This window comes from Hyaena hyaena, unplaced genomic scaffold (genome assembly GCF_003009895.1).
Source record: "Hyaena hyaena isolate Hyena2069 unplaced genomic scaffold, ASM300989v1 scaffold_127, whole genome shotgun sequence".
In the NCBI taxonomy this organism is placed as follows: Eukaryota; Metazoa; Chordata; class Mammalia; order Carnivora; family Hyaenidae; genus Hyaena; species Hyaena hyaena.
The window spans coordinates 1988388-2014894 of NW_024080758.1; the positions used below are offsets into that span (position 1 = coordinate 1988388).

General features: G+C 41.3%; 1 protein-coding gene across 2 annotated transcripts in view; it reads left to right on the plus strand.

Annotated features, from left to right (window-relative positions):
- The window catches only part of EFCAB2 (EF-hand calcium binding domain 2), a 102050-nt gene that overhangs the window by 29406 nt on the left and 46137 nt on the right, over positions 1 to 26507 (plus strand). The window contains exon 2 of one of the 2 annotated variants that reach the window (XM_039237469.1): positions 12903 to 12987. The exons of the other annotated variant lie outside the window; for it this stretch is intronic. Coding sequence (XP_039093400.1) covers positions 12903 to 12987 — 85 coding nt within the window. The remainder of the gene's footprint in view (positions 1 to 12902; positions 12988 to 26507) is intronic. 2 annotated transcript variants of the gene reach the window in all.

The following is a 26507-nucleotide window of genomic DNA, read 5'->3' on the forward strand; positions in this document are numbered from 1 at the left end:
ATGTGTCCTTTAATGTGTAAAAGACCTTGTCCCTACCTTGCACTCTGCCTCATAGCTGCGTCTCAATATAAGGATGTTTCGGAGCTAAAACTCGAACTTTTCCTCATGATTTTTGGTTTCTTTTTTCAAAGGGTGTTGTAGGAAAATTTTGCTTTTCATTACTTTGAATTTATTTTTAAAGGAAGATAAAAAAAATCGACCAAGTTAATATAAAGGATATAATTCTAATTTTTTTATTAAAAATTTTTTAATGTTTATTTTTATTGAGACAGAGAGAAACAGAGCATGAGTGTGGGAAGGGCAGAGAGAGAGGGAGACACAGAATCCAAAGCAGGCTCTACGCTGTCAGCACAGAGCCCAACGCAGGGCTTGAACCTGCAAACCGTGAGATCATGACTTGAGCCAAAGTCAGACACTTAACTGACTGAGCCACCCAGGCGCCCCAAGTATATGATTTTTAAGAACACATTTAAGAATTCTTGTCTCATTAAGTAGCTCCCCCCCAAAAATGCTCAGGAATGGGGGGCACACAGTAATTAAAAAGTGTTTCTGTTTATTTATACTCTCAAAATATACTCTTAAGTTTCTGATTTTATCAAAATAAACCTTCAGTCAGTACACAGTATGTTTTAAAATTTATAACATCATCTGAATTGAGGCATATATTGCATGGCTCTTTTATCAACATGTGCTTGTTAACGGGTATTTCTGGTATAATTTCACCATCTGACCATCTTGTAAAAGTGCTTATTTCCACGTATGGTTATTCCATTTTTTGCTTAAAGTAAAAAAGTAACATTTTCTGGAACACCTGCTGAACATGACATTTCTGTGAAATTTAATATGTTATTGCTAATATTTCTCCCCAAGCTTGGCAAAATTGCGTATACCTTGCTGAAAACTTACATATTCGTTTTAGCTGTATTTAATTTTTAAGATAACACTTCTGATATTGCCTTGGATGTAACCGTGAATTAAATAGACAGAATTACTTGGGTTATCAACCCATCGTTTTCTCTTACATGTTAAGGGTTTGTACTTCAAACCTGTTTTGTGGCAAGAAATGGAATCTTTCCAGAGCACATTTGTTAATTGTGGCTTTACTCCTATTCACGTAGCAAAGGCTTCAGTTTGAATAAGACTGTGCCTAGTGAAGGGGGACTGAGTATGGATTTTTAAAAATTGGTTAAGACTTCAGTAAACATGTTTTTCATTAATGGTGGTTATTGTCAATACAGTGCATCTTAAAAACAAAAACAAAAACAAATGATTAGCCTTTAGAGTAGAGAGCAAGAGACCAAGCCCCCATCCATGACCTCATAAGACTGTTCAGAGGGGGTCCTTTCATTGGTTAAAAGGGTTAAATGACTATTGTATTCTCTTTCAATTTAGATTTTGTGGTTTTCAATTGATCTTTTTCTCTACTGACCCAACTATGTCATCAACCACACAATTCATGGAAGTTTCTCAAAATTTGTATAAAATCCTAATCTGTTGTGGGTTAGTTACTCATGAAGGCATAGTGGATCTCAGTTATTACCAACATGTAATAATTTACATTTACAAACATATGTAGGGAAAAACACTTTGATTACCATAATACTCTAAAAATTAGTGACAATGCATTTGGTCACATTGCATTTCATTCTACTTATAGGTAAAAAATATACCTTTTTAAAAATTATTTATTATTTATTTTTAATGTTTATTTTTGAGAGAGAGAGAGAGAGACAGAGTGCGAGTAGGGAAGGGGCCGTGAGAGAGAGAGAGGGAGACACAGAATCCGAAGCAGACTCCAGGCTCTGAGCTGTCGTCAGCACAGCTGACAATGGAACTTTCTAAAGCTTTCATTAGGTTGTTAACATGCAGATATTAATAGGTTAATACAGCTTGCTGACATGTTATCATGGTATTTCAGCCAAATAGGAGGCAAGCCGGTCTTATATTTTGGCAAGAATATACACAATCAGGCTTTTTTTTCTTTTTATGATGAAACATGTAGTTAAATTAAAGAAATCAGGGATACTTAAAAAGCAAAACCAGAAACGCTAGCCAGAAAAGGGCAAAAAGGGGAAGACAGTGCTTTAGTTTGCTTTTCACTTGCTGGTTGGCTTAACTACCAGGAACTTTTCTCCTGTACTGAACCAATCTTGCATTCCTGGGGTTGATCCCATGTAGTCATAGTGTATAATCCCCTTTCTATGTGGCTGGGTTTGATGTGCCTTAGTTTTGCCTTGAAGATTTTTGTGTTTACATTTATAAGGGATCTTGATCTGCAGCTTTCTTTTCTTCTGATGTCTTTGTTTTTTTGGGGCGTCAGGGCAATATTGACCTCATAGTAGTTTGGAAGTGTTTCCTCCTCTTCATTTTTGGAAGGGTTTGTAAAAGGATTCAAGTTAATTCTTTAATCTGTGCAGGTTAGATGTGGCCCCATATATGTGGTTGCATCTTAAATTTATGATGTGGAACATATAGCACAAAAATATATTCTATGTGGTAAGGAGCACGATGGAGACATAGTCTCGATAGTCTTGAATATGGTATGTAACTTTCTCTTTGAGTATTGGAAAGAGAGTAGAATGCATGTAAACAATTCTGATGAGATTGTTTCTCTCAATTTACTGGTTAAACGCAGGATAGCTAAGAACTTCTTGCTAAAACCATCGTACAGCAGTTATTATTCAGAACTTCTATCTTTTGGCTGCATCATATTAACAGATGATGAAGGGCATGAAAAAACGGCAACATATTTCTCATATGGCATATTGGAAAACTTTTCTCTATCTGTCCTGTGCTAAGGCTTTTGAGAATATTTTTCCCACTAAATTACTGTAATCCACACAGGTTTTCCGGTCACTGGCCAAGTAATCTGGGTTTGGAAAATTAAGACTGGGAAAGGAAATTATCATAGGTTGAGAAACCTTTGGCAATTCATAATACTTTAAAACAAACATTATATCGCTACAAAGTTGCAAGCAAACATTTTCATGTTGGAATCACATGCCAGGGAAGTAAATGTCTGGAAATCTACCACTGAGCTGCTAAGATGCTGCCAAAGAAAATGTTTATTTTACAGGGATGTGTTCGATTTAATGCCAGGATACATATTGCCGTGATAAAATGGACGGCTTGGCCACTCTGCCCCAACAGCAGGTGAAAAGCCGAACACATTGAATAATTACCGACCATGACAGATCTTTTCTTGGATCGGGAAGAAAGGAGAAGACCTGGGTAAACTGCCCCCCAAGACTGTAAAGACAGGTGGGTATAGGGCGTCACGACTCAGGACTCGTGAGCAGAGGCTCACAAGCAGAAACAGCTGTGGGAAGCTGTCCCCGGGGAGGAAGACCTGCACTGCCGTCGGTGAACTCCTGGACACGCAGCGTGGACAGGGGTGACAGTTAAACTCCAGGGGGACCCAGTCGTCGGGGACCCCACGCTTTTATGAGTTTTACCTCCAGGAACTTGACCAGGTTCCTATAGTAAATATCAGAGAAAAATCCCCTTGTGCTTTCAGTAAGAGGAGGGAAAAAAGAATCATTTTGAAATACTCCAGAGAGGGGCACCTGGGTGGCTCCGTCGGTTAAGTGTCTGACTTCGGCTCAGGTCACGATCTCATGGTCTGTGAGTTTGAGCCCCGCATCGGGCTCTGTGCTGACAGCTCAGAGCCTGGAGCCTGCTTCAGATTATGTGTCTCTCTCTCTCTCTGCCCCTCCCCTGCTCATGCTCTGTCTCTCTCTGCCTCAAAAATAAGTGAGTGAAAAAAAAAATTAAAAGAAGAAAGAAAGAAGGAAATGCTCCAGAGAGGGGTGTGTGGGTGGCTCAGTCTGTTAAGGGTCCAACTTCATTCAGCTCAGGTCATAATTTCACAGTTCCCGAGTTTGAGCCCTGCATTGAGCTCTCTGCTGTCAGCATAGAGCCCGCTTCAGATCCTCTGTTCCCCTCTCTCTACCCCTCCCTTGCTCATGTGCTCTCTCTGTCTCAAATAAACATTAAAAAAAAATCTTTGAGATACTCCAAAGCACTCTGTTTTTAACAAGAAGAAACCAGTTAACTAGAATCTAACCTGCTCGGATGTTATCAGAGCTTAAACTGAGCTGGGGGAAGGGAAATACCCAAATCCAGCTCACTCTGGCCATCTCGTCCCACCATCCCACCTAACAGGAGAGGAGACAACAGAGAAGCACTGGTGAAGTTCATAGTCCAAAGGCATAGGCTTGCTGAGACCTAATCACAGGACTTATAGCTACTCCCCTCAGCTCCCACAACTCACTGCTGCATTGCTAAAGACCTTCCTTTCCCCTGGCACGTCATGCCCAGCTATAAAGAAAAAATTACAACGCATACCAAAAGGTAAAAAACACAAATAGAAGAGGCAAAGGAAACATCAGAACTAGATGTGGCAGGGATGTTGGAATTATCATATAGAGAAGTAAAACAGACATCGTGATGAATATACCAAGGGTGTTCCTGGATGCACCAGACAGCACGCAAGAACAGATGGGCAATGTAAGCAGAGAGATGGAAATCTGAAGAAAGAAGCAAAAAGAAATGCTAGAGATGAAAAACTGTAGCAGAAAATGAAGAATGACTTCAGTGGGCTTATCAGTAACACAACTGAAGGAAGAATCTCTGAGCTTGAGGATGCATCAATAAAAACTTAAAAAACTAAAAAGAAAAAAGAGAACAATGACTGAAAAAAACAATATCTAAGGATAGTGGGGCAACTACAAAAGGTGTAACGTACACAAAATGGGAATTTCAGAAGAAGAAAGAAAGGAACAGAAAGAAATGATTTAAACAATCATGACTGAGTATTTCTCCTAAATAATGTCAGGCACCAAACCACAGATCCAGGGAACTGAGAGAACACTGAGAAGGAAAAATACCAAAAAACAACACCTAGGCGTTTACTTTTCCAAACTACAGAAAAAAAAAATCCTGAAAGAAACCAAACATAAAAACCACTTCACTATAGAGGAATAGAGATAAGAATTACATACAACTTCTCCTCAGAAGCCGTGCAGGGAAGATGAGAGTTGAGTGAAATAGTTCAAAGGTTCAGAGAAAACCCCCCACCAGCCTAGAGCTCTTTATCCTGAGAAATTATGCTTCAAATAAATGCAAGAGAAATAAAGAGTTTCTCAGACAAACAGGCATTGAAGGAATTTGTTTTCAGTAGATTTGCCTTACAAGAAATGTTCAAAGCTCTTGGGGCTCCTGAGTGGCTCAGTCAGTTGAGGGTCCAACTTCAGCTCAGGACATGATCTTGTAGTTCGTGGGTTCGGGCCCCACATCGGGCTCGCCACTGTCATCTGTCAGCACAGAGCCTGCTTCAGATCCTCTGTCCCCCTCTTGCTGCCCCTCCCCCGCTTGTGCTTTCCCCCAAATAAATATTTTAAAAAATTCTTTAAAGAGGAAAAAATCATATAGGTCAGGAACTGGGATCTATATGAAAAGAAGAGCACTGAGGAAAAAAAATAAGTGAAGGTAAAATAAAACTTCTATTTTTCTTATTCTTAATTGATTTAACGGATATAATCTGTTCAAAATTATAACAACAGTGTACTTGATTATGTACGCTATGTATATGTCTTATGTACGTATACACATGTATGCTTATGTTTGCTTATATAAATGAGTGACAGCAATGATGTGAGGGATAAGAGGGAGGAATTAGGGTTATTTTGTTATTATAAGGTACTCACGGTACGTGTGAAGTGGTATAGTATTTGAAAGTGGACTCGTATTAGTTGTAAGTGTGTATTGCATACTCTAGAGCAACTACTAAAAAGAATTTAGGGGCACGTGGGTGGCTCAGTTAAGCCTCTGACTTCAGCTCAGGTCATGATCTCATGGTTCATGAGTTCCAGCCCAGTGTCAGGCTCTGCCCTTCCCCCACTTATTCTCTTTGTCTCTGTCTCAAAATAAATAAATAAACTTAAAAAAAGAATAAAAAAAAGAAATAATGTATATGTTATGAACGGACGGAACATGGAATCACATAAAATGCTCAGTTAAAACCACAAAAGGCAGAGAAAGAGTGGAAGACAAAAATAGGAACAAAGAACAAGGGCAACAAATAGAAAACAGCAAATATGGTGCTTATTAACACGGCTATATCAATAATCACCTTTTAAAAGGATTTTTTAAAGTTTATTTATTTTGAGAGAGAGAGAACATGCACAAATGGGGGGTAGGGAAAGGGAGAGAGAATCCCAAGTAGGCTCTGCACTGTCAGCAGAAGCCCTACGTAGGGCTCGATCCCACAGACTGTGAGATCACAGTCTGAGCCGAAACAGAATTGGTCGCTTAACTGACTGAGCCACCCAGGCATCCCTGTAGCAGTAAGCACTTTTGAATGTCAGTAGCCTAAATGTACCAACTGAAAGAGATTGTCAGAGTGGATCAAAAAACAAGGCTCAACTATATGTTATCTGCAAGAAACCCACTTTAAATATAAAGACACATATAGATTAAAAGTAAATAGATGGAAAAAATACATGATGGTAACAGTAATCGAAAGAAAGTAGGAGTGGCTATGTAAATTTCAGACAGAGGAGACTGGAAAGCAAGTTATCAGGGATAAAGAAGCACATTACCTTAACGAGAAAGGGGTCAATTCTCCCAAGAAGACATAATAATCCGTAACATGTATGTGCCTAAAAAACAGTGTCAAAATGCACGAGTCAACAACTGTGAGGAGAAATAGATGAATCTACTATTCATCACCCCTCAGCACCCCCTATCCAAAATGGTCAGATCCGGCAGACAGAAAATAGATTTTTTTTTTTTGTTATTGGTAGACGTGCAACTGAGTTTTGTGTGTTGATTTTGTATCCTGCACCATCGTTGATTTCCTTTATTAGCTTCTGACAGTTTTATTTGTGATATTTTAGAGTTTTCTGCATGTCATCATGTCATAAGCAAATAGATAGTTTTACTTCTTCCTTTCCAATTTGCATCTCTTTTATTTCTTTTTCTTGCCTAGATCCTCTGGCCAGAGCAGCCAATCCTATGTGGAAGACAAGTGGTAAAGGAGGGGTTCCTTGTGTTTTGTACCTGCTCTTAGGGGAAAATCTTTGTCTTTTCACCACTTAATATGTTAGCTCTGGGTTTTTTATACGTGACCTTTATCAGGTTGAGGTTTTTCTTCTATTCTTAGTTTTCTGATTACTGATATTGCTATAGGATGTTGGCTTTTACCCAATGCTTTCTCTGTTTCAGTTGTAATAATTATGTGGCCTTTCCCCCTGCATTCTATTAATGGATGTATAGCTTTGTTTTTGTTTTTGGGAGTTTTTTGAGTATCGCTGACACAAAATATCACATTAGACATAGTGATTCAACAAGTCCATCGTACTGTGCTCACCCCAAGTGTGGCTGCCATCTGTCACCATGGGAGGCTACTACAGTCCCATTGAGTGTACTCCCTGTCCCGTATGGCTCGCTCCTGTGACTTATGCATTCCTAACTGAGAGCCTGTGTCTCCCACTCCCCTTCACACATTTGCCGATCCCCCACCTTCCTTCTCCTGGCAGCCATCAGTTTGTTCTCTGTATTTCTAGGTCTAGTTCTACTTTTTGATTGTTTTGTTTTGTGTTTTAGATTCCACATATAAGTGAAATCAAATGGTATTGGTCTTTCTCTGACTTACTTCACTTAGCATGATACCTTCTAGGTCCATCTATGTTGTTGCAAATGGCAAGATCTTATCCTTTATTATGGCTGAGTAATGTTCCATTGTGTGTGTATACACACATATATGTATGTATTATGTATATATATGACAAATATATACATATACGTGTGTATATATATGTATGTGTGTGTGTGTGTGTGTGTGTGTATGTAATCTTTATCCATTCATCTATTGATGGAACTTGAGTTGAATTAGTGTCTTTGTTTTCTCTGGGTAATACCCAATAGTGGAATTACCACAATAATGTGGTGTATAACTTTGATTGATTTTTGTATGTTGAACCAGTCTTGCACTCCTGGAATAAATCCTATTTGGTCATGATGTGTAATCCTTTTAATATATTAATGAATTTGTCAACCACTACATTTTACTGTCTCTCATTTTCCTAAGTACCTTAAACCTTTCCTTGCCAATTTCTTAGCGAACAGATAATTGTCTTGTTATACAAATTGTTCTGTAATGTAGAAAATCACTAAACATCACCCAATTTCAGATATGAAGGGAATAAATAGAACTCCGATAATAATACCCAACAAAACCCCAAAAAGGGAAACTATGCAGTGTCCATATCCATATGAGATATGGATTATCTCCAACTAATTATTAACTGTTTAGGAAGCATTTATGGAGCTTTTAGTATGTTTAGTATGTTTGACTGTCAAAATTATTCCGAAGGTGTTTACAAGTATGGAAGGGGAAACAAATCCACTAACTACCTTAGAGCTTGCTGTAATAATATAATAGGAATGCCCATCAATGTTACATAATTACAGCTAACAGAAAAAGAGGATGAGGTTAGCCTTCAAAAAAATCTGTTACTCTTAAACTGCCTTGAATGCTGAGTAGGAGTCATCCAGGAAAAAGGAGAGGACTGTTCCATACAGAAGGACCGTCAAGCGCAATGGTGCTATGAAAAAGCATGATTGGGAAGCCACAAAGATTTCCAAGATAGGAGATCTTTGCAGGAAAGTGTTAGAGAATGACATTCTTGAGATAGGTGGGGCCCAATTCATAAATGGTTTTGTGGGCTTGATTAAGGGAGTCTGAATGTTTTCTTTTTAAAGACCCCAGGAATCATTGAAAGATTTTAGAGTCGTGTGAACAAATTTTTATTTTAGAAAGATCATCCTAGCAAGGACTGTGGTTTGAAGGTTGGAATGGGAAGAGGGGGAAAGGAGACTGAAGGCAAAAAGACAGAAAGTATTAATCCTGTATTAACCAAGGCCAGAAATGATGAGGAATGGAAGAGGAGAGATAGATTTCTGAGGTGTTTCATATGCACAGTCAAAGGGTGTTGACCATCAGATAGGACTGTGAGGATAGGGTCCTCTGAATTAGCTGGGGGGTTAAATTTGAAAAACAGTGATCAGGGGTGCCTGGCTGGCTCAGGCTGAAGAGCATGCGACTCTTGATCTTGGGGGTGTAGAGATTCCTTAAATAAATAAAACTTAAAAAAAGAGGACATTGATCAAGGAATCAGTAAAAGGCAGCAATGGAAGGAGGAGGAGTAGGTGACATGTGCTGAAGGAACAAAACTTAACGGAGTAGCAGTTTTTAACAGGATGAAGCAAGGATGCTCTCGGCAAGGCTGGGATGTAGGGTGCTTGTGAGACTCTGTGTTGCCTGATCCCTTCACCCAGCTAATTTCATGGCGGGAAGGAGAGGAGGTTGAGGAAGGATGGGGGACTGTTTCAGTTCAGGAGAGGCCAAAGGAAAAAAAAAAAAAGAAACAAATCAAAACAAATGGAGTATATAAACTTTGAAATCTCCTGAAGAGATTTGAAAATTGAATAGCTGTTAGATGATTTTAGTGACTTTTTTTTCATTTTTAAGAATGTCACAATTACACTGGGGTCATGTAGGAGAATGTCCTTATTTTTAGGAAATGGATGCTGAAGCACTTACGGGTAAGATATTGTAATGTCCACAATGTATTTAAGGACAGAGACAGAAGGAGAAAGCAACATATGGAAAAATATTAGCAATAGTTCAGTGCAGATGGTGGGTATTGAGTTGTTTACAGTACTGAGCTTTCAGCTTTTCTTTTTTAAAGTTTTTATTTTAATTCTATTAGTTAAAATACAGTGTTATATTAGTTTCAGGTATACAGTATAGTGATTCAACACTTCCCTACATCACCTGATACTCATCACAGGTGTGCTCCTTAATCCCCATCACCTGTTTTGTCCATCCNCCCCCCCCCCCCCCCCCCCCCCCCCCGCCCCAAGCTTGCAACTTTTCTGAATGTTTGAAATTTTTCTTAATTAATGGAGCTGGAACAGACAGGATGGGCTAGGAGGAAGGGACCAGGAGCAAAATATTGCTAATTTTCCTTAAATCCAAAATAGTTGACCAGGAGAATGAGTGGTACATCCTCAAAGGACTTAGGTGATTAGCTTAGGGGAGCGATTCCCAACGTGAGCGTGGAAAAGAATATTTGTTCAGCCTACTGGGGTAGCAACGGGAAGAGATTTGAGGCCTCCACATGGAGCTTAATGAAAAAAAATCATTGCCTTGCCTGCACGATTTTTATAAGAAAATAAAACATAAGAGTATTAGGAAATTTGTAAATGATGAATTTACATATATAACAGTTCCAAATATCTTTAAAAATTTTAATGAAGAACTATAGCTTCTTCCCAGAATACTTTTTATTGCTTTATGGTTATTTTTTAAACGTAAGCTCTACGCCCAAAGCGGGGCTTGAATTCGGGACCCTGAGACTGAGAGTTCCATGCTCTACCAACTGAGCCAGCCAGGTGCCCGCCCCCCAGAATGCTTTTGAATATCAGATTTTATGCTTCAGTGTTTGATAGCTTACCACCAATGAGAAGCTTTGTCATGTAAGAATGTAAAAGCATCTTTCTCAGCCATTAAAAAATGCTAACAGTTGAAATTATATTTATGTAATCTAAAAATGTAGCCCTTAATTGGCAAATATAATTTAGAAAAAGTTTTAATAATGCACACTGCTTTTTAACCCATTTGAACTTTCTCAGATCAATTATTTCAAGATAACGATGAAGATGTAATTTATGTAACATGCATGCATGTGTTGTTAGAACCATGTAGCAGGCTGCTAAAGAGACACATCGGGGGGCACCTGGGTGGCTCAGTTGGTTAAGCATCCGACTTCGGCTCAGGTCATGATCTCACAGTTCGTGGGTTTGAGCCCTGCGTCGGGCTCTGTGCTGCCAGCTCAGAGCCTGGAGCCTGCTTCAGATTCTGTGTCTCCCTCTCTCTCTGACCCTTCCCTGCTCACGCTCTCTCTCTTTCTCTCTCAGAAATAAATAAAACATTAAAAAAAAAAAGAGAGACACATCGGCTGCAGAGGGACAGAAGTAGGTGATTTATGTGAAGGTAGGGATGTGGGGCTGCTCCCCAGAGCCACGAATCCCCTCAGTCCCACCAGATCACAGATTGGGTTGCACACATTGCTCCTTGGACATCAAGAACATGAGCCTCTCCAGCAGCTTCTTGGGTCCTTTGTCCTTGGTGGGCAGGGACGTATTTGGTGTATGGTTTCTTTCTCTTTCTTTCTTTCTTTCTTTCTTTTTCTTTCTTTCTTTCTTTCTTTCTTTCTTTCTTTCTTTCTTTCTTATGTTTGTTTATTTTTGAGAGAAAGAGAGAGACATGAGCAGGGGAGGGGCAGAGAGAGAGGGAGACACAGAATCTGAAACAGGCTCTAGGCTCCGAGCTGCCAGCACAGAGCCTGACATGGGGCTCGAACTCATGAACCATGAGATCATGACCTGAGCTGTAGTCAGACGCTTAACTGACTGAACCCCCCAGGTGCCCCTGGTATATGGTTTCTGAAATGAGAGCCAACGACATAGGTCACCTTTGTGGTGATGTGGGGCAGCAGGTCTGATGCCATTCGTTGAGCTTGCCACCTGTGCAGATGAAGGCGCGTGGCTGTCAGATCGGTGCTCCCCTGAGCCTCCTCCTGGGAAGCCCTGGAACAGACAGATGCACTCAGCTGCTGCCTCCTCTGGCCACAGTGAAGGATGAGAGGACCAGTATTTTTGGTGACCGTTATCCATTCACGTGTTGCCAGTGTCCGGTAGGTGAGGATTCCTGAGTTGTTGAAGTCCCAGAGTCCAATCCCGGCATTATTCCCGACACAGGATACTTGGAGAAAGGAGATGCCGTGATCAGGCACATTTGGAAGACGCTGGGGTAAAGTGAACAGGTGTCCTTGCTGTAGAGCACCCAGAGTAAGACGCCTCACAGATTTCCAGGAGGAGGCTGTAATGTTCAAAGTTTCCCAGGAATGCTGGTCACCGAAGTCATTTATATCGAAGCATCTGGAGGAATGGGTGTGAAAAAGCACACTGTAGAAAATTTAGAAAATATGGAAAAGAGGGTGTTTTTTAAAGTTTATTATTTTGAGAGAGAAAGAGAGAGTGTGTGAGTGAGGCCAGGGCACCCACACCCCAGCACTCTTCACCTCCCTTCCCTGCTTTACATTTTCCATCCCCATTTGCCTTACAGGATATTTTTAACCAATATGTGAGCTTCTGTATCTCCCCCAATACAAATAGCTCCATGAGGTAGGGGTTCTGTCCATTTTGCTCCTTGCTATAACCTTAGCACTGACAAGGTGTCCAGCACATAGTAGGACCTCAATAAATACCGAATAAATGACTTAATTGGTTCAGAGAAGTAAATCTTAGTCTCAAAAACAAGTTTGAAAGCTCTTTGAGAGCATGTCCCATGTGGCTTTTGCTTGCCGCCCAGCCCCCGGGTTCCACCGTCCTCAAGCTCAGAATAAAGCAGGGCAGGCGGCCACTGGTGACCTACAGTCAGTGTCTAGTGCTGGGTTCCTTCTGCCTGTTCGGCTGGGACTCTGCCCAAACTACTTGGGACAGAAGATGCGCTGGGTTGGAAGCTGTGTCTTCATCTGCGCGGTGGCACCGTGACCGTATAGACATGTGAACCTCGTGCGTGAAGCTGGGTACTCAGAGGGGTAGGTCCTCTGATGCTACAGTGTGTGTGTCTCATGCCCCGGGACACAAGGCTCCGTCCATTCTCTGATTTCACTGGTGGAAGGTAAGCACACTACGTCATGCGTTCCGATGAGGAAAGCCTTCCGCACATGCTTCTTTATTGAGAAGTTCTAGCCAAGCGATCGACATTTCTGTTTGGAATTCAAAGGGAGAGTTATGAAAACAATATTCATTTACCTTGTCTTTTGCAGAGATACTCGTACCAGAGTTCCACAAAAAAATCAAAGAGGCTTTTGAAGTCTTCGACCACGAGGCGAATAATACAGTGGATGTGAGGTTTGGAAATGTCTTTGTTCTGATTCTAAATTACTGATACAAACTCCTAAAATAGAAAAGGGCTCTTTTCTTTTTCCAGGCCTTGGATTTCTGATGCTGTTTAAAGTATTTATTTCCCTGTGCTCTGTGGAAGGCCTTTACTAGCTATTGCTTCATGTTAGTACTGCTTCTTATTCTTTATAATCTGGTGAAAAGAGTATCCACATTGCCCATTGCAACCTCCAGACTGAAAATTCTGTCATTGAGGTGACCCTTGCTGTCCCATGATTGCTGGACACATAGCTGGTGCCTGGTAACTCTTGGTTGAGTTGAATGAATGGAATTTGCTTTTAAAATAAATAAGTTTTGTGGAGCGCCTGGGTGGCTCAGTCGGTTAAGCGTCCGACTTCGGCTCAGGTCATGATCTCACAGTTCATAGGTTCGAGCCCTGCGTCAGGCTCTGTGCTGACAGCTCAGAGCCTGGAGCCTGCCTTGGATGCTGTGTCTTCCTCTCTCTCTACCCTTCTGCTGCTCGCACACTGTCTCTCTGTCTCTCAAAAGTGAATAAATGTAAAAAATTTATTTCAAATAATAAAATAAATAGGTTCTGTGTGATCGAGCCAGGAATTACAAAGAAAGGTTAATAATGCCCGAACAGTGATATGCTCCCCAAGTAAAAGAACGAAAAGAACCCAAACAGAAGAACACACAAGAGGAGAGAGAGGCATGAACACCGCTCGATCGGGGATGGATCACCAGGGACAGAGTAGTCTGAGACCAGAAAGAAAGGCAGAAGAGACTGTCCCTGAGAGCAGCAGGGGTCGTGGGTCCAGGCCTTGGATGTGCCCGAGAGGCCATGGGACCCTCCTTCCAGGAGACCGAGCTGACTGAGGACCGTTTGGTGGGATCACTGTCCTGAAACTCAGAAGCGAAGACACAGGCCAGTGAAGCAGTGGGAAGTGACAGAAGTGCTCCTGGAAGAGAGCAGTTTGATGCCTGGAGGCTGGTGCCATCGCTCTCCAGGGCTGGTCCAGGGACTGAGCGCTTCAAAGGAGCCACCCCGGGGGAACCACGGTTTGGTTTTATCTGGTTTGCAACATGTTGTAACCGTGAGTGCCGTTTAGCGTCTCCACACCTGAGGGCACAAGGAAGGACTGCAGGAGTGGAGACTGAGACGGGGCAAACCGTTCATTACTTTATAAAGCTGAGTTTTATACCTCAGCCATGTTTGTGGGCCTCGAAGCAGGGGATACGGTTGGGAATGATGTTCCGGAACCACCAGTGCAGTAGGCCTCATGTGAGCCTTGGCTCAGCTGTTGCCAAGGGTGTGTGCGGCTCACGTGCTGGGCTCCAGGTGCTCTGGCCACAGTGCGGGCCCCCCGGGTGACACCCCGGGTGGGGGCACTTTACCCTTAAGGTGGGTATCATAGGAGGAAGACATCCCTCCGGTGGGGCCGTGGGACTGGTGATAGGGTTTGGGGTGAGGCAGGGAGCATGTGGCAGGAATGACAAAATCCTAGGATGGCTCTTGCCTTCGCCTCCGACCTCCTGCTGAGGCTGGCAGGTTCCCCAGGGGGCGGGGGACAGAGGTACTGTTAGAGAGGTCAGGGAGAACCGGAGGGAGACCAGGGGAGCAGAGAAGAGAAAGCAGCATTTGCTCGAGGCCTGTGTCTGACAGGTGACCTGTTGTTGGGTGCGGGGGGCTTCGTGGACCGTCCCTCATCTCAGTCTTTTTATTTGTGTGGCAGCAGTTGGCGTCTCTAGTTTCTGGAGACAAAGAGAAGGTAAACTGTTTGCTCGAGAAAATCTGAAAAGAAAATCTCTCAGATCTCGAAGAGCTATGATGCCGGCTATTTTCCTGGTACAGGGGCTCATTCAGGAGAAAGAAACGTGCTTATGGGGAGGTTTATCTTTTTCTCATTCAAAATTTAAAATTTTTCTTGAGGCCCCGAGGAAAAGTGTCTATATTTACAACCTAAATTGCCTACTTTATTACATAAAGAAGGTTACTGAGAAAATGGATGTTGTTTCACCTAGTAAAATAGCAATGCTAAGCATATTCAAGTAGTAGCAACAAGGATGAATGTAGCTTTCTAACCTTTATTCCTTCTGTTCACTTGTGTTTTTTTTAAATTTTTATTATATTATTGAGACAGATGGAGCATGAGTGGGGGAGGGGCAGAGAGAAGGAGACACAGAATCTGAAGCAGGCTCCAGGCTCTGAGCTGTCAGCACAGAGCCTGACGAGGGTCTCGGACTCACCAACTGCGAGATCATGACCCGGGTCGAAGTCGGTCGCCTAACTGACTGAGCCATCCACATGCCCCCATTCTGTTCATTCGTGTGTATAATGAGTGTTCTCATACAGCTGATACCATTCCTATGCACTCTTCGTAGGAGGGAGAAGCGAAGGGACTTGCCCAGGAGGGCACAAGGGGCCAGTGGCTGAGCTGGAACTCAGATTAACTCCTTCTGGTTGTGCAGCCTGAGCAGCGACCCAGCCCAGGCTTTGGGCACGCAGTGATGACGAGATCTGCCCTGCCTGTCCCCTCGGCAGGCTCTCTGTTTAAAAATAGCTAGTGTGGCTACAGTTTAGTTGGTCATGTGGTTAAAAGTGAAGGTCTACATACAGACTTTTGTTTTTTTCCCCCAAATTGCTAAACATGTTTGTTATGCCTACTTTATAATATACTGCCTTTTCTCTAATTGGATCTGATTTGGGCTGTGCATTCTGATCTGCTGTTTTACCTTTGGAAGCACTAGGTCAATCCAATATGAATTGCTGGAAATTTAATACATGGTTTAATATCTGATAGAACTAGTCTCTTTGTTGCTATTCTTTTGATTAAGAATTGAAAAATTCTTTATTTCGGCTGACTCTTGATTTTGGCTCAGGTCACGATCTCATGGTTTGTGAGTTCGAGCCCTGCGCTGGGCTCAGCACTGATGCACGAGGTTGCTTGGGATTCTCTCTCTCTGCCCCTCCCCTGTGCTCTCTGTCTCTCTCTCAAAATAAATTAAAAAAAAAAAAAAAACAAAAAAACCCAACATTAAAAAGTGAAAAAAAAGGAATAAAAAAAAAAAGCAAGACATGGAAACAACCTAAGTGTTCATCGATGGATGGAAAAGAAGTTGTGGTATAGATACACAACAGAGTATTATTCGGCCATAAAAATGAGGATATCCTGCTATTGGTGACAACACGATTGAATCCTGAGGGAATTCTGCTCATGAAATAAGCCAGAGAAAGACAAATACCGGATGATTTCATGCATTTGCGGAATCTAAAATGCAAATCTAAAATTTCTAAATTTTAGAAATCTAAAATCTAAGAATTTTAGAATCTAAAAACAAAAAGAACAGACTCCGGAAAGGAGACCAGATTGTGGTTACAGACGCGGGGCTGCAGGAGCGAGCCGGAGGAGGCCGGTGGCCCGAACGAGCCTCCAGTTAGGAGTGCGCACCAGGGTGTGACGCACGACAGGGGACGCAGCTGAGGCCGCTGGTGGTTCGTGGGGAGGAGGTGAGGGAAGGAAGTCCTGAGAGCTCCTGTCACGAGGACCCCTCTCTCTCCTCGTTCTTCCTGTCGCGTCTGTATAAGGGCACGGGCGGGGCTGGTGCTGTTGCGGTCACGTGCCCCGGCGTCCGTGACACCGACACGGCGCCATGTGTCCGTTGTCTCTCAGTGAAACTGGGGGAAAAGGGAATTGAAGGCGGAAGCCTCTGTCAGGAGGAGCGCGGAGAAGCGTCTGGCAGAGTGAGGGTCTGGACGCGCGGAGAACGGTCGCGCAGGGGGCGCTGTTGCGGGGCGGCTCCCCCCGCACCCCGCCCCCAGCCCCCAGCCCCCCGCCGCATGATGCGCCGCCGTTCTCCTCCTGCGGCAGCCCCGGGCCCCCGTAGGGACGAGTTTTGCGGAGGTCACTCTCCTTTCTCCTCACCTCACCGCTGCTTTGCACGGATTGAGAGACTGCATCTGAAGTTGCACCACAATGGAAAACGTCACGAAGCGGGTCTCCGCTGCTGTCCTCCGGGTCCGAGGGCAGCCCCGGCTCTGCACTGCCTGGGCCTCACTCCCAGCCGTGTGGCCGAGTCACTTACTCGTTCTCTCCGTGACCCCACAGGAAGGACCCTTTCGGGGGTCGGGGAAGTCAAAACTCTTTCTTATGAGAACTCTAAGACAGTATTTGCTATTTTCATTCTCAATTTTTCACAAGTATATGTTGGAGGTTTTGAAAAGCTACATGATGTGTGATAATGCAACAGATTGAATGCAGAACCAGATCGGAGAACCCAGCTGCCTTCTGTGAAGCCAGACAACACAGGGATCAGCAAACATGTAAAACGGTGCCATTCTTCTAATTCGGTTTCTTCTTGTTTGGAAAATACAGTTCTGTTTCATAAGATTACATACACTTGTAATGGATTTATTTATCGTTATTTGTAAATGAATATTTTAAAATATTTAAAAACGATATGTAGGGGCTCAGGTCATCATCTTGCAGTTTGTGAATTCCAGCCCCGCATCGGGCTCTGTGCTGACAGCTCAGAGCCTGGAGCCTGCTTCCGATTCTGTGTCTCCCTCTCTATCTGACCCTCCCTGCTCACGCTCTGTCTCCTGTCTCTCTCAAAAATAAATAAACATTAAAACACTTCTTAAAAATTATTTAAAAAATTAAAAAAAGATTTGTAAGTGAATATTTAATTTTTTTAAAAAGTTTATTTCTTTAATTTGAGAGAGAGAGAGAGAGAGAGCATGTGCAGGGGAAGGGCAGAGAGAGAGGGAGACAGAGAATCCCAAGCAGGCTCCATGTTGTCAGTGCAGGGCCCAATGTAGGTAGGGCTTGAACCCACGAACCGTGAGATCATGACCTGAGCTGAAATCAAGAATTGGACGCCTCACTAACTGACTGAGCCCCCAGGGGCCCCTAAATTTTTTGAGGTTTAATTTCTAATATGGTAAATATAGAAAAATATGACTCACGTAAGGAAAAGCTCTCTGGGAATCTCTATAAATTTTAAGAATGCAAAACACATTCTGAAACCAAAAAATTTGAGAACAAGTGTTATCATTGGTCATTTAAAAATTTTTTTAAAATGTTTTATTTATTTCTGAGAGAGAGAGACAGCGTGAGCAGAGGAGGGTCAGAGAGAGAGGGAGACAAAGAATCTGAAACAGGCTCCAGGCTCTGAACTGGCAGTCAGCACAGAGCCCGACGCGGGGCTCGAACCCACGAACCGTGAAATCATGACCTAAGTGAAAGTCGGACGCTTAACCGACTAAGCCATCCAGGTGCCCCACCCCATTGGTCATTTTTAAAGCCCTTACACTGATATTAGCTTGAGCCTTAACACTTAGAACAATGTTATTAGTAGTATTATACTTTGTATTCCTGAAGTAAATAATTTAAAGTTGGTTTTCCTCTGTTTACTCTGGACTAGCAATTATTCATCACAAACCTCTCATAAGAATTTTTTACGTTTTTCTGTGCATTGTGTTTTGATCTTTTAAGTTCTGAAGTTCATTTTCCTTGTTAACTAACTTTTGAGAGCTGGCACCTTGAAAATCATTGAGGCAGGTTTTTAATATCACTGATGGGAGACATTTTAATTTTGCATCATATGAAAACATAGAGCATGGTACATTGTAACTTATGGACATTTCCCTGTTCTTTGTTCAGATTTCAATCAATAAGACTGAACATCAAGTTTTTGTATAGATAAGACAAAGACACGGGGTCAAATTCTGAAGGTGTAAAGAATAGTGACAGGTATATCTTTCTACCTCTAACTCCTGGCTAACCAGTTGCTCATTTTATTATTTTATTTTATTTTATTTTATTTTATTTGTTTATTTTTAAGTTTATTTATTTTGAGAGAGAGAGTGAGGGGGGAGGGACAGAGAGAAAGGGAGAGAGAGAGAGAGAGAGAGAGAGAGAGAGAGAATCCCAAGCAGGCTCTGCACCATCAGCACGGAGCCCGATGTGGGACTCGAAGTCACAAACTGTGAGATCATCACCTGAGCTGAAACCAAGAGCTGGGCGCTTATACCAACTGAGCCTCCCAGGTGCCCCAGTTCCTCTTTTTAAAGCAAGCTTTGTTATAGGTTTTTTCCCCCCAGAGATAGTCCATGCAAATGTAAGTGTGTGTGTGTGTGTGTGTGTGTGTGTGTATGTGTGTTTTATTGTAGTAAGTATATAGAACATAAAATTTAACATTTTTAACCATTTTTAAGTATACAATTGAATGGCTTTAAGTACATTTGCATTCCTGCCATCCATCTTCCCAAACTGAAACTCGGTACCCCTTTGAACAATAACTCCCGACTCTGCCTCTCATGAGCTCCTGGCAGCCACCATCCTACTTTCTGTCTCTGTGAGTTTGACTCTTCTAGGGACCCAAGAAGGGTCCAAGTCATACATTTGTCCTTTTGTGTCTGGTTTATTTCTTTGAGCATAATGCCTTTAAGGTTCATGCTTGTTGTAACCTGCATCAGAATTTCATAACCTTTTTAAGGCTGAATAATACTCTGTTGTGTATGTGCCATTTTTCGTTTGTCCATCGCTCTGCTCATAGACGTTTGGGTGGTTTCCACCTTTTGGCTTTTTGCTCGATGTTGCTGTGAATAGTGGTGAACAAATATTTCTTCAAGTCCCTGCTTTCAGTTCTTTTGGATAAGACCCAGCAGGAGAATTGCTAGATGATGTAGTGATTTGATGTTTAATTTTTTAAGAAACCACCACACTGATTTCCACAACAGCTGCACCATTTTACATTTCTACCAGCAAAGCACAAGGCTTCCGAGTTCTTTAAGTCCTGGCCCACATTTGTTCTTGTTTTCCCTTTTTATCGTAATAGGTGTAAAGTGGTATCTTGTGATTTGGATTTGCATTTTCCTAATGATTGATGACGTTGAGCATATTTGCATGTGCTTGTTGGCTCTTTGTACATCTTCTTTGGAGAAATATCTGTTTAAGCCCTTGGCCCATTTTTAAATCATACTGTTTGTTTTTTTGATGTTGAGTTATAGGGTGTGTATTTTAAAAAAATGTTTATTTTTAGGGGGGGAGAGCGAGCAAGTGGGGGAAGGATAAAGAGAGAGGGAGAGAGAGAATCCCTAACAGGCTCCATGCTGTCAGTACAGAGCCGACCGAGAAGCTTCGTGTCACCAACCATGAGATCAATACCTGAGCTAACTCAAGAGTCAGATGCTTAACCGACTGAGCCCCCCAGGCACCCCTTTTTCACTTTATTTTATAAGTATGCCTGTTTCCCTACTCTCTCTTAAACAAAGTTTAATTATCAAACTTTAGGATTTTTTTTGTTTCTATTTTTTTTTCTTAAATAGTTTATTGTCAAGTTGGTTTCCATATAACACCCAGTGCTCATCCCCACAAGCGCCCTCCTCCATGCCCATCAACCCCCCTTCCCCTCTCCCCCACCCCCATCAGCCCTCAGTTTGTTCTCTGAATTCAAGAATCTCTCATGGTTTACCTCCCTCCCACTCCCAACAATTTACCAAATAATCTTCCCCACGGTCCTCCGTCAAGTTCCTCCTAATCCTTCTATACGTGCAAACATATGGTATCTGTCCTTCTCTGCCTGACTTACTTCGCTCAGCATAACACCCTCAAGGTCCATCCATGTTGCTACACATGGCCAAATTTCATTGTTTCTCATTGCCATGTAGTATTAAGCTTTAGGATTTTTGCTAATGTGATATGTAAAGAGTAGAAACTCAGTTAATTTTCATTTCTCTAATTATGGACCTCTCTCTCCATGTGTAAAAGTGATTTGTATTTCCTTTTGTTTGAACTGGAAGTTCATGTCCTTTCCCATTTTTTAAATTGAATTATTTACCTTTTTGTATATTAAAGATCTTAGCCATTATGTGTGAACTGTGCGTCATCTGTCTTTTGACTATTGTTACTTTCTGGTGTTCAGAAACCTAAAAAAATAGGTAAATTACACACCAGTATGGATTTGGTTTTTGGAAACAAAAGTTCTCAGAGTAATCTGAATAAAATAAATTTATTTTTTTAATATAAATTTATTTTTGAAAGAGAGACAGTGCACGAGCAGGGAAGGTACAGAGAGAGGGAGACACAATCCGAAGCAAGCTCCAGGCTCTGAGCTGTCAGCACAGAGCCGGCTCAGTGCAGGGCTTGAATTCACGAACCATGAGATCATGACCTGAACTGAAGTCGGCCGCCCAACCGACTGAGCCCCCCGGGCGCCCCTAGAATTTAAGTTAGCCTGAATAATGCTAGCATAGTAAGAAATAAGAAACATTTCACAAGGAATGCCTTTAAAGTAAAGAAGCTGTTTAATTTTTCCATGTAGCTGATAAATTTAATTTGAATGTCATTCAGATCTGAATCACAAACAAATCTAGTGTTTTTGGTAATCAGTGTTGTTTCATTTTTGACTCTAATAGAATAAAAATATACCACAAGTCAGTAGAGTCAGCTACTGGCTCTATCACTGAATTTGCTTATTTTTTTTTTTCTATGTTATTGTAGTATTCTTGAGTGTATTCCCTGAACTGTACTTTTCATCTCTGCTACTTGTTTATTCTGTAACTGGAAGTTTGAACCTCTTAGTCTCCTTCCTATTTCATCCATTCTTCCTCCCCAACTCCCCTCTGGCAACCACCAGTTTGTTCTCTGTATTTAAGAATCTGTTTGTTTTTTGTTCATTTGTTTTGCTTTTTAGATTTCAAATATAAGTGAAATCATATGGTATTTGTCTTTCTCTGTCTGACTCATCTCACCTTAGCATAATACCCTCTTAGTCCATCCATGTTGTTGCAGATGGCAAGATTTCACTCTTTTTTATGGCTAAGAAATGTTCCAGTGTGTGCCTGAGTGTGTGGTGTGTGTATCACCTCTTCTCTATCCACTCATCTATTGATGGACACTTGGGTTGCTTCCATATCTTGGCTATTATAAGTAATGCTGCAATAAAAATGGGGGTGCATATATCTTTTTGAGTCAGTGTTTTATTTTCTTTGGATAAATACCCAGTAGTGAAATTGCTGAATCATATGGCATTTCTGTTTTTAAATATTTGAGGACCTTCCATTACTGTTTTCCACAGGGGTTGCTCCAATTTACGTTCTTACCAAGAGTGCATGAGGGTTACCTTTTATCCACTTCTTTGTCGATGCTTGTCATTTTGAGACCAGCTGTTATGACAGGTGTGAGTGGTATCTCATTATGGTTTTGGTCTGCATTTCCCTGATAATAAGTGATGTTGAGCACCTTTTCATGTGTCTGTTGGCCATCTGGAATGTCTTTGGAAGAAATGTCTATTTTAATTGGATTATCTTTTTTTTTTTTTTTTTTTGGTGGTGATGAGCTGTTTAAGTTCTTTATATATTTTGGATACTAATCCCTCATTGGATACATCATTTGCAAATATCTTCTCCCGTTTGGTATGTTGCTTTTCTGTTTTGTTGATGGTTTCCTTCACCATGCAAGAGCTTTTTATTTTGGTGTAGTCCCAGTAGTTAATAAAAACAAACTTTTGTTTTCCTTGCCAGAGGAGACATATCTAAAAAATGTTGCTAAGGGCAGTGTCCAAGAGATTACTGCATGTTTTCTTCTAGGAGTTTTATGGTTTCAGATCTTACATTTAGGTCTTCAATCCATTTTGAGGTTTTTTTGTTTTGTTTTGTTTTGTTTTGATTTGATTTTTTAGTGTAGGGTGTAAGGAAGTGGTCCAGTCTCATCTTTTTTGTAGCCGTCTAGTTTTCCAAATGCAATTTATTGAAAAGACTGTCTTTTCTTCATCGTATGTTCCTGTCTCTCTCTCCTGTCCTGTTGATCTCTGTGTTTGTTTTTGTGCCAGTACCATTGTTTTGATTACTATCATTGGTTTTTTTGTGTGCCACTCTCTTTTTATTCATTTTCCTCATACCTGCTTTACTTAAGCCCTTAAAGTGTTAAAAGCAGCAAATGAAAAATGAATGAATTTTGAAAAGTATATAAGGTCAGATCAAGTTATATATGTTTCTAACACTCCATTCTAACCAACTCCAGAACAGTCTGATCCCCGGGAATTTGGTGCGCCAAGATGATATAGGGTCCTATCCTGGAATAAAGGTGCTGGTCGTCCCCTTTTTCCCAACCACACCCATCTGTGCCTTTCCTATGTTCCTGTGCCTTTGCAGAGTGACATTACTGGTATTCGAGGCTATTCTTTGTTTACTTTATTCCTGCTTCCTCTGTAGGAGATTTTTCCTACTATTTTCTTGTTGTTTTCTTAGTCTTTGGGCAAACTTTTTGCAGTTCAGTGGCCCCAGGTGTCCTCTTGCTGATGTATTGAGTCTCTTTTTCGGTGCCTCATTCTCAACTCAGCAGGAGTCTCTGAGGCGCACAACACCCAGTGTTCATCTGTTTCTCTGATAAGGAGACTTGAGTTTCTTAAGCAGTTGGTAGGAACTTTGAATGTATTAGGGCTTATCTAAAATTCAATAAGAAGTAGGTAATAAGAACCTTTTTGTTATGCATTAGGGATAGCTTTCTCTAAGAAGACTGGAGGTACCATAAATATTTTTTCTACCTCTTTGTATTTAATACTATTTTTGAAGATAAGTTGATAAGATTTCCCAAGACAGTTAATCAGGTATAAAAAGGTGAGCAATACAGAGGGATTGTGAGGATGGTTTCCCTAAACAATTATCTGAGAAAAGCTTGAGACGATTCGAAGAACTTTGGAAAAACTGTACACGTCAATGGACCTGTATTGGTGTGATGGAAAAGCACAGTGTTAAAGAGGAATGGGATTGTTAGATCCATAATTGTAAAAACTAGGTCTGTTCATGCATAGTTCACACATTTGAATGAAACGAATGATGACCTAGATGACTTGTACAACTGGGATCAATTTCAAGAATAATGTTGTGTTAAAAAAATTACAAAAAGAAGCAAACCTGATAACATATGTAAATTTTAAACATACAAAAGAATAGCGTCTGTGGTGTATGAATACAATGCCCTGCTAGGGAATGATAAATATTCTACTTAGAATAGTGGCTGCATCTGAAGACAGTGGCAGAAGGGATGGAGTGTGGGTCCTTAAGCTGTTTCTGCCGTGTTTTATCGTTAGGGAAGAAATTGGAAGCAAAGGTTAACATCAATTAAATCTTGGTATTGGATGTTATGTGGCTGTTATACTTTTGTGTGTGTTTTTTTCTGTAATATGTCACAATTACTCATAAAAATAAATATTTTTGGGGGGCACCTGGGTGGCTCAGTCATTTAAGCGTCCGACTTCAGCTCAGGTTGTGATCTCGCGGTTTGTGAGTTTGAGCCCCATGTCAAGCTCTGTACCAGCAGCTCAGAGCCTGGAGCCTGTTTCAGATTCTGTGTCTTCCTCTCTCTCTGCCCCTCTCCCGCTCACACTCTGTCTCTCTCTGTCTCAAAAATAAATAAACAGTAAAAAAATTTTTTTAAATAAATATTTTGTCATGAGTGGTGTACACCTTTTCACCATCTCACTTTCCAGTTGCATTGTAAACAAAATTGATTTGCTTATAAAAGTCCTTTTGGTGAATTGTGATTAAATAATCACTTAACATTTTAAGATATCATCCCAGGGGCGCCTGGGTGGCTAAGTCGGTGAAGCGTCCAACTTCGGCTCAAATCATGATCTCGTGGTTCGTGGGCTCGAGCCTCACATCGGGCTCTGTGCTGACAGCTCAGAGCCTGGAGCTGCTTCGGATTCTGTGTCTTCCACTTTTGGTCCTGTCCCGCTTGCGCTCTGTCTCTGCCTCGCTCTTAAAAATAAAGAAACATTAAGAAAAAATTAAAAAATAAAAAATAGTCCCAAATCTTACCTCCGAAAATAGCAGTTGCTAATGTTAGATAAATGTAGCTCTAGGCCTCTTTTTATTCATATGTAATAGGATAAATGGTTATAATGATGGAGAGTTGATAAGAAGGGAAGGAGGAGGAATGGGAAGAAAGGAAAAAGAAAACACATGGAAGAAAATAACCTAGAATATAATCTCCATGAGGGCAGGGCCTCCTGTCCGTTCTGTTCGCTGCTGTATTTCAGGACCCAGGCCTGTTTTTGGCGCAAGTAGTTGCCCAGTATACGTACGTTTATTAAATGCATGAGGGAAGAGACTATCCTCTAAAAATAAGATCATGATAACCATGCTTTTAAAAAATAAAAAGTATTAATTTAATTTTTCTTGGATTAGGTAAAGAAAAAAAATAAATTTAAATGGAAGAAATTGTGGAATCTCACATGTGTGCTGGCCGAGAGAGACTTTGTTTTCACTTCAGAGAAGATAATGAGGAAAACATTAAGAGGTTGTGTGTATTCTTAAAAAAGCTACTTATTTCAGATAGAAATAGTATCAGTTGACTCCCTCCTGTGGAGAATGTGGACGTTAGCACTTTTAAAATTTTTTCCATTTTTTCACCTTCAGTCCCCCATCTGAGGTATAATTATTTTTACACTGACAAGGTAGAGTCTTCATACTTGGTTTGATATTAAGTTTTTAGTATATTTTTTCTATATTTGAAAGGATTCTTGCTGACCCCCATTTCCCATACTTGCTTATATTCTTTGATTTATTTCTGTGGTCTGGATTCTCTTGTCCATTTCTTTTTCAGAAAGGGCTCTTGGGTATTTTTGCGAGTTCTTTAATGTTTATGTATTTTTTTAAATGTTTAGAGAGAAAGAGAGAGAGCATGAGGCGGGGAGGGGCAGAGAGTGGGGGAGGCAGAGGATCTGAGGTCAGCTCTGTGGTGACATCAGAGAGCCCCATGCAGGGCTTGAACTCTTGAGTCGCAAGATCATGACCTGAGCCAAAGTTGGATGCTTACCCAACTGAGCGCCCCAGGTGCCCCAGTTCTTTAATGTTTAAAATGTTTGCCTTATAGTCAAATACTTTGTACTTGAATGACATCTTATAAGTTTATAACATCATTGTTAAAAATGGCTGCAAGGTAAACACCTTGGGATGTATAACTATATCATAATTTAATGTTATCTCCTAATTTTAGAAATTTGGGTTGTTCACAGTATGATGTTACTGTTGTGGTCAGGGCTAAAATTATCAATGTGGAATTGTTCAAAGACTTTAGCCCTTTCCCAGAATGCCAAAAAGTAAATCCTGTAAGTCCAAGGTGTTTTCTCTTACCTTTGCTGAAGAGGAAGACTTTTTTTTCTTGTTGGGAGATAGGGTGTCTCAATCTGCGTAATTAAATTCTGATACTAGAATGGTAGTGGTGAGGGAATGAATAAGAAGCTGCTATGGTCCGGGGGTGCCTGGGTGGCTCAGTAGGTTAAGTGTCTGACTTCGGCTCAGGTCATGATCTCGCGGTTCATAGGTTCAAGCCCCACGTCGGGCTCTGTGCTGACAGCTCGGAGCCTGGAGCCTGCTTTGGATCCTATGCCTCCATGTCTCTCTGCCCCCACCCCCCCTCGTGCCCTGTCTCTCTGTCTTTCAAAAATAAATAAATGTTAGAAAATTTTGAAAAAAAAGGAACTGCTATGATCTGAATCTTTGTGTGCCTGCCTCCCTC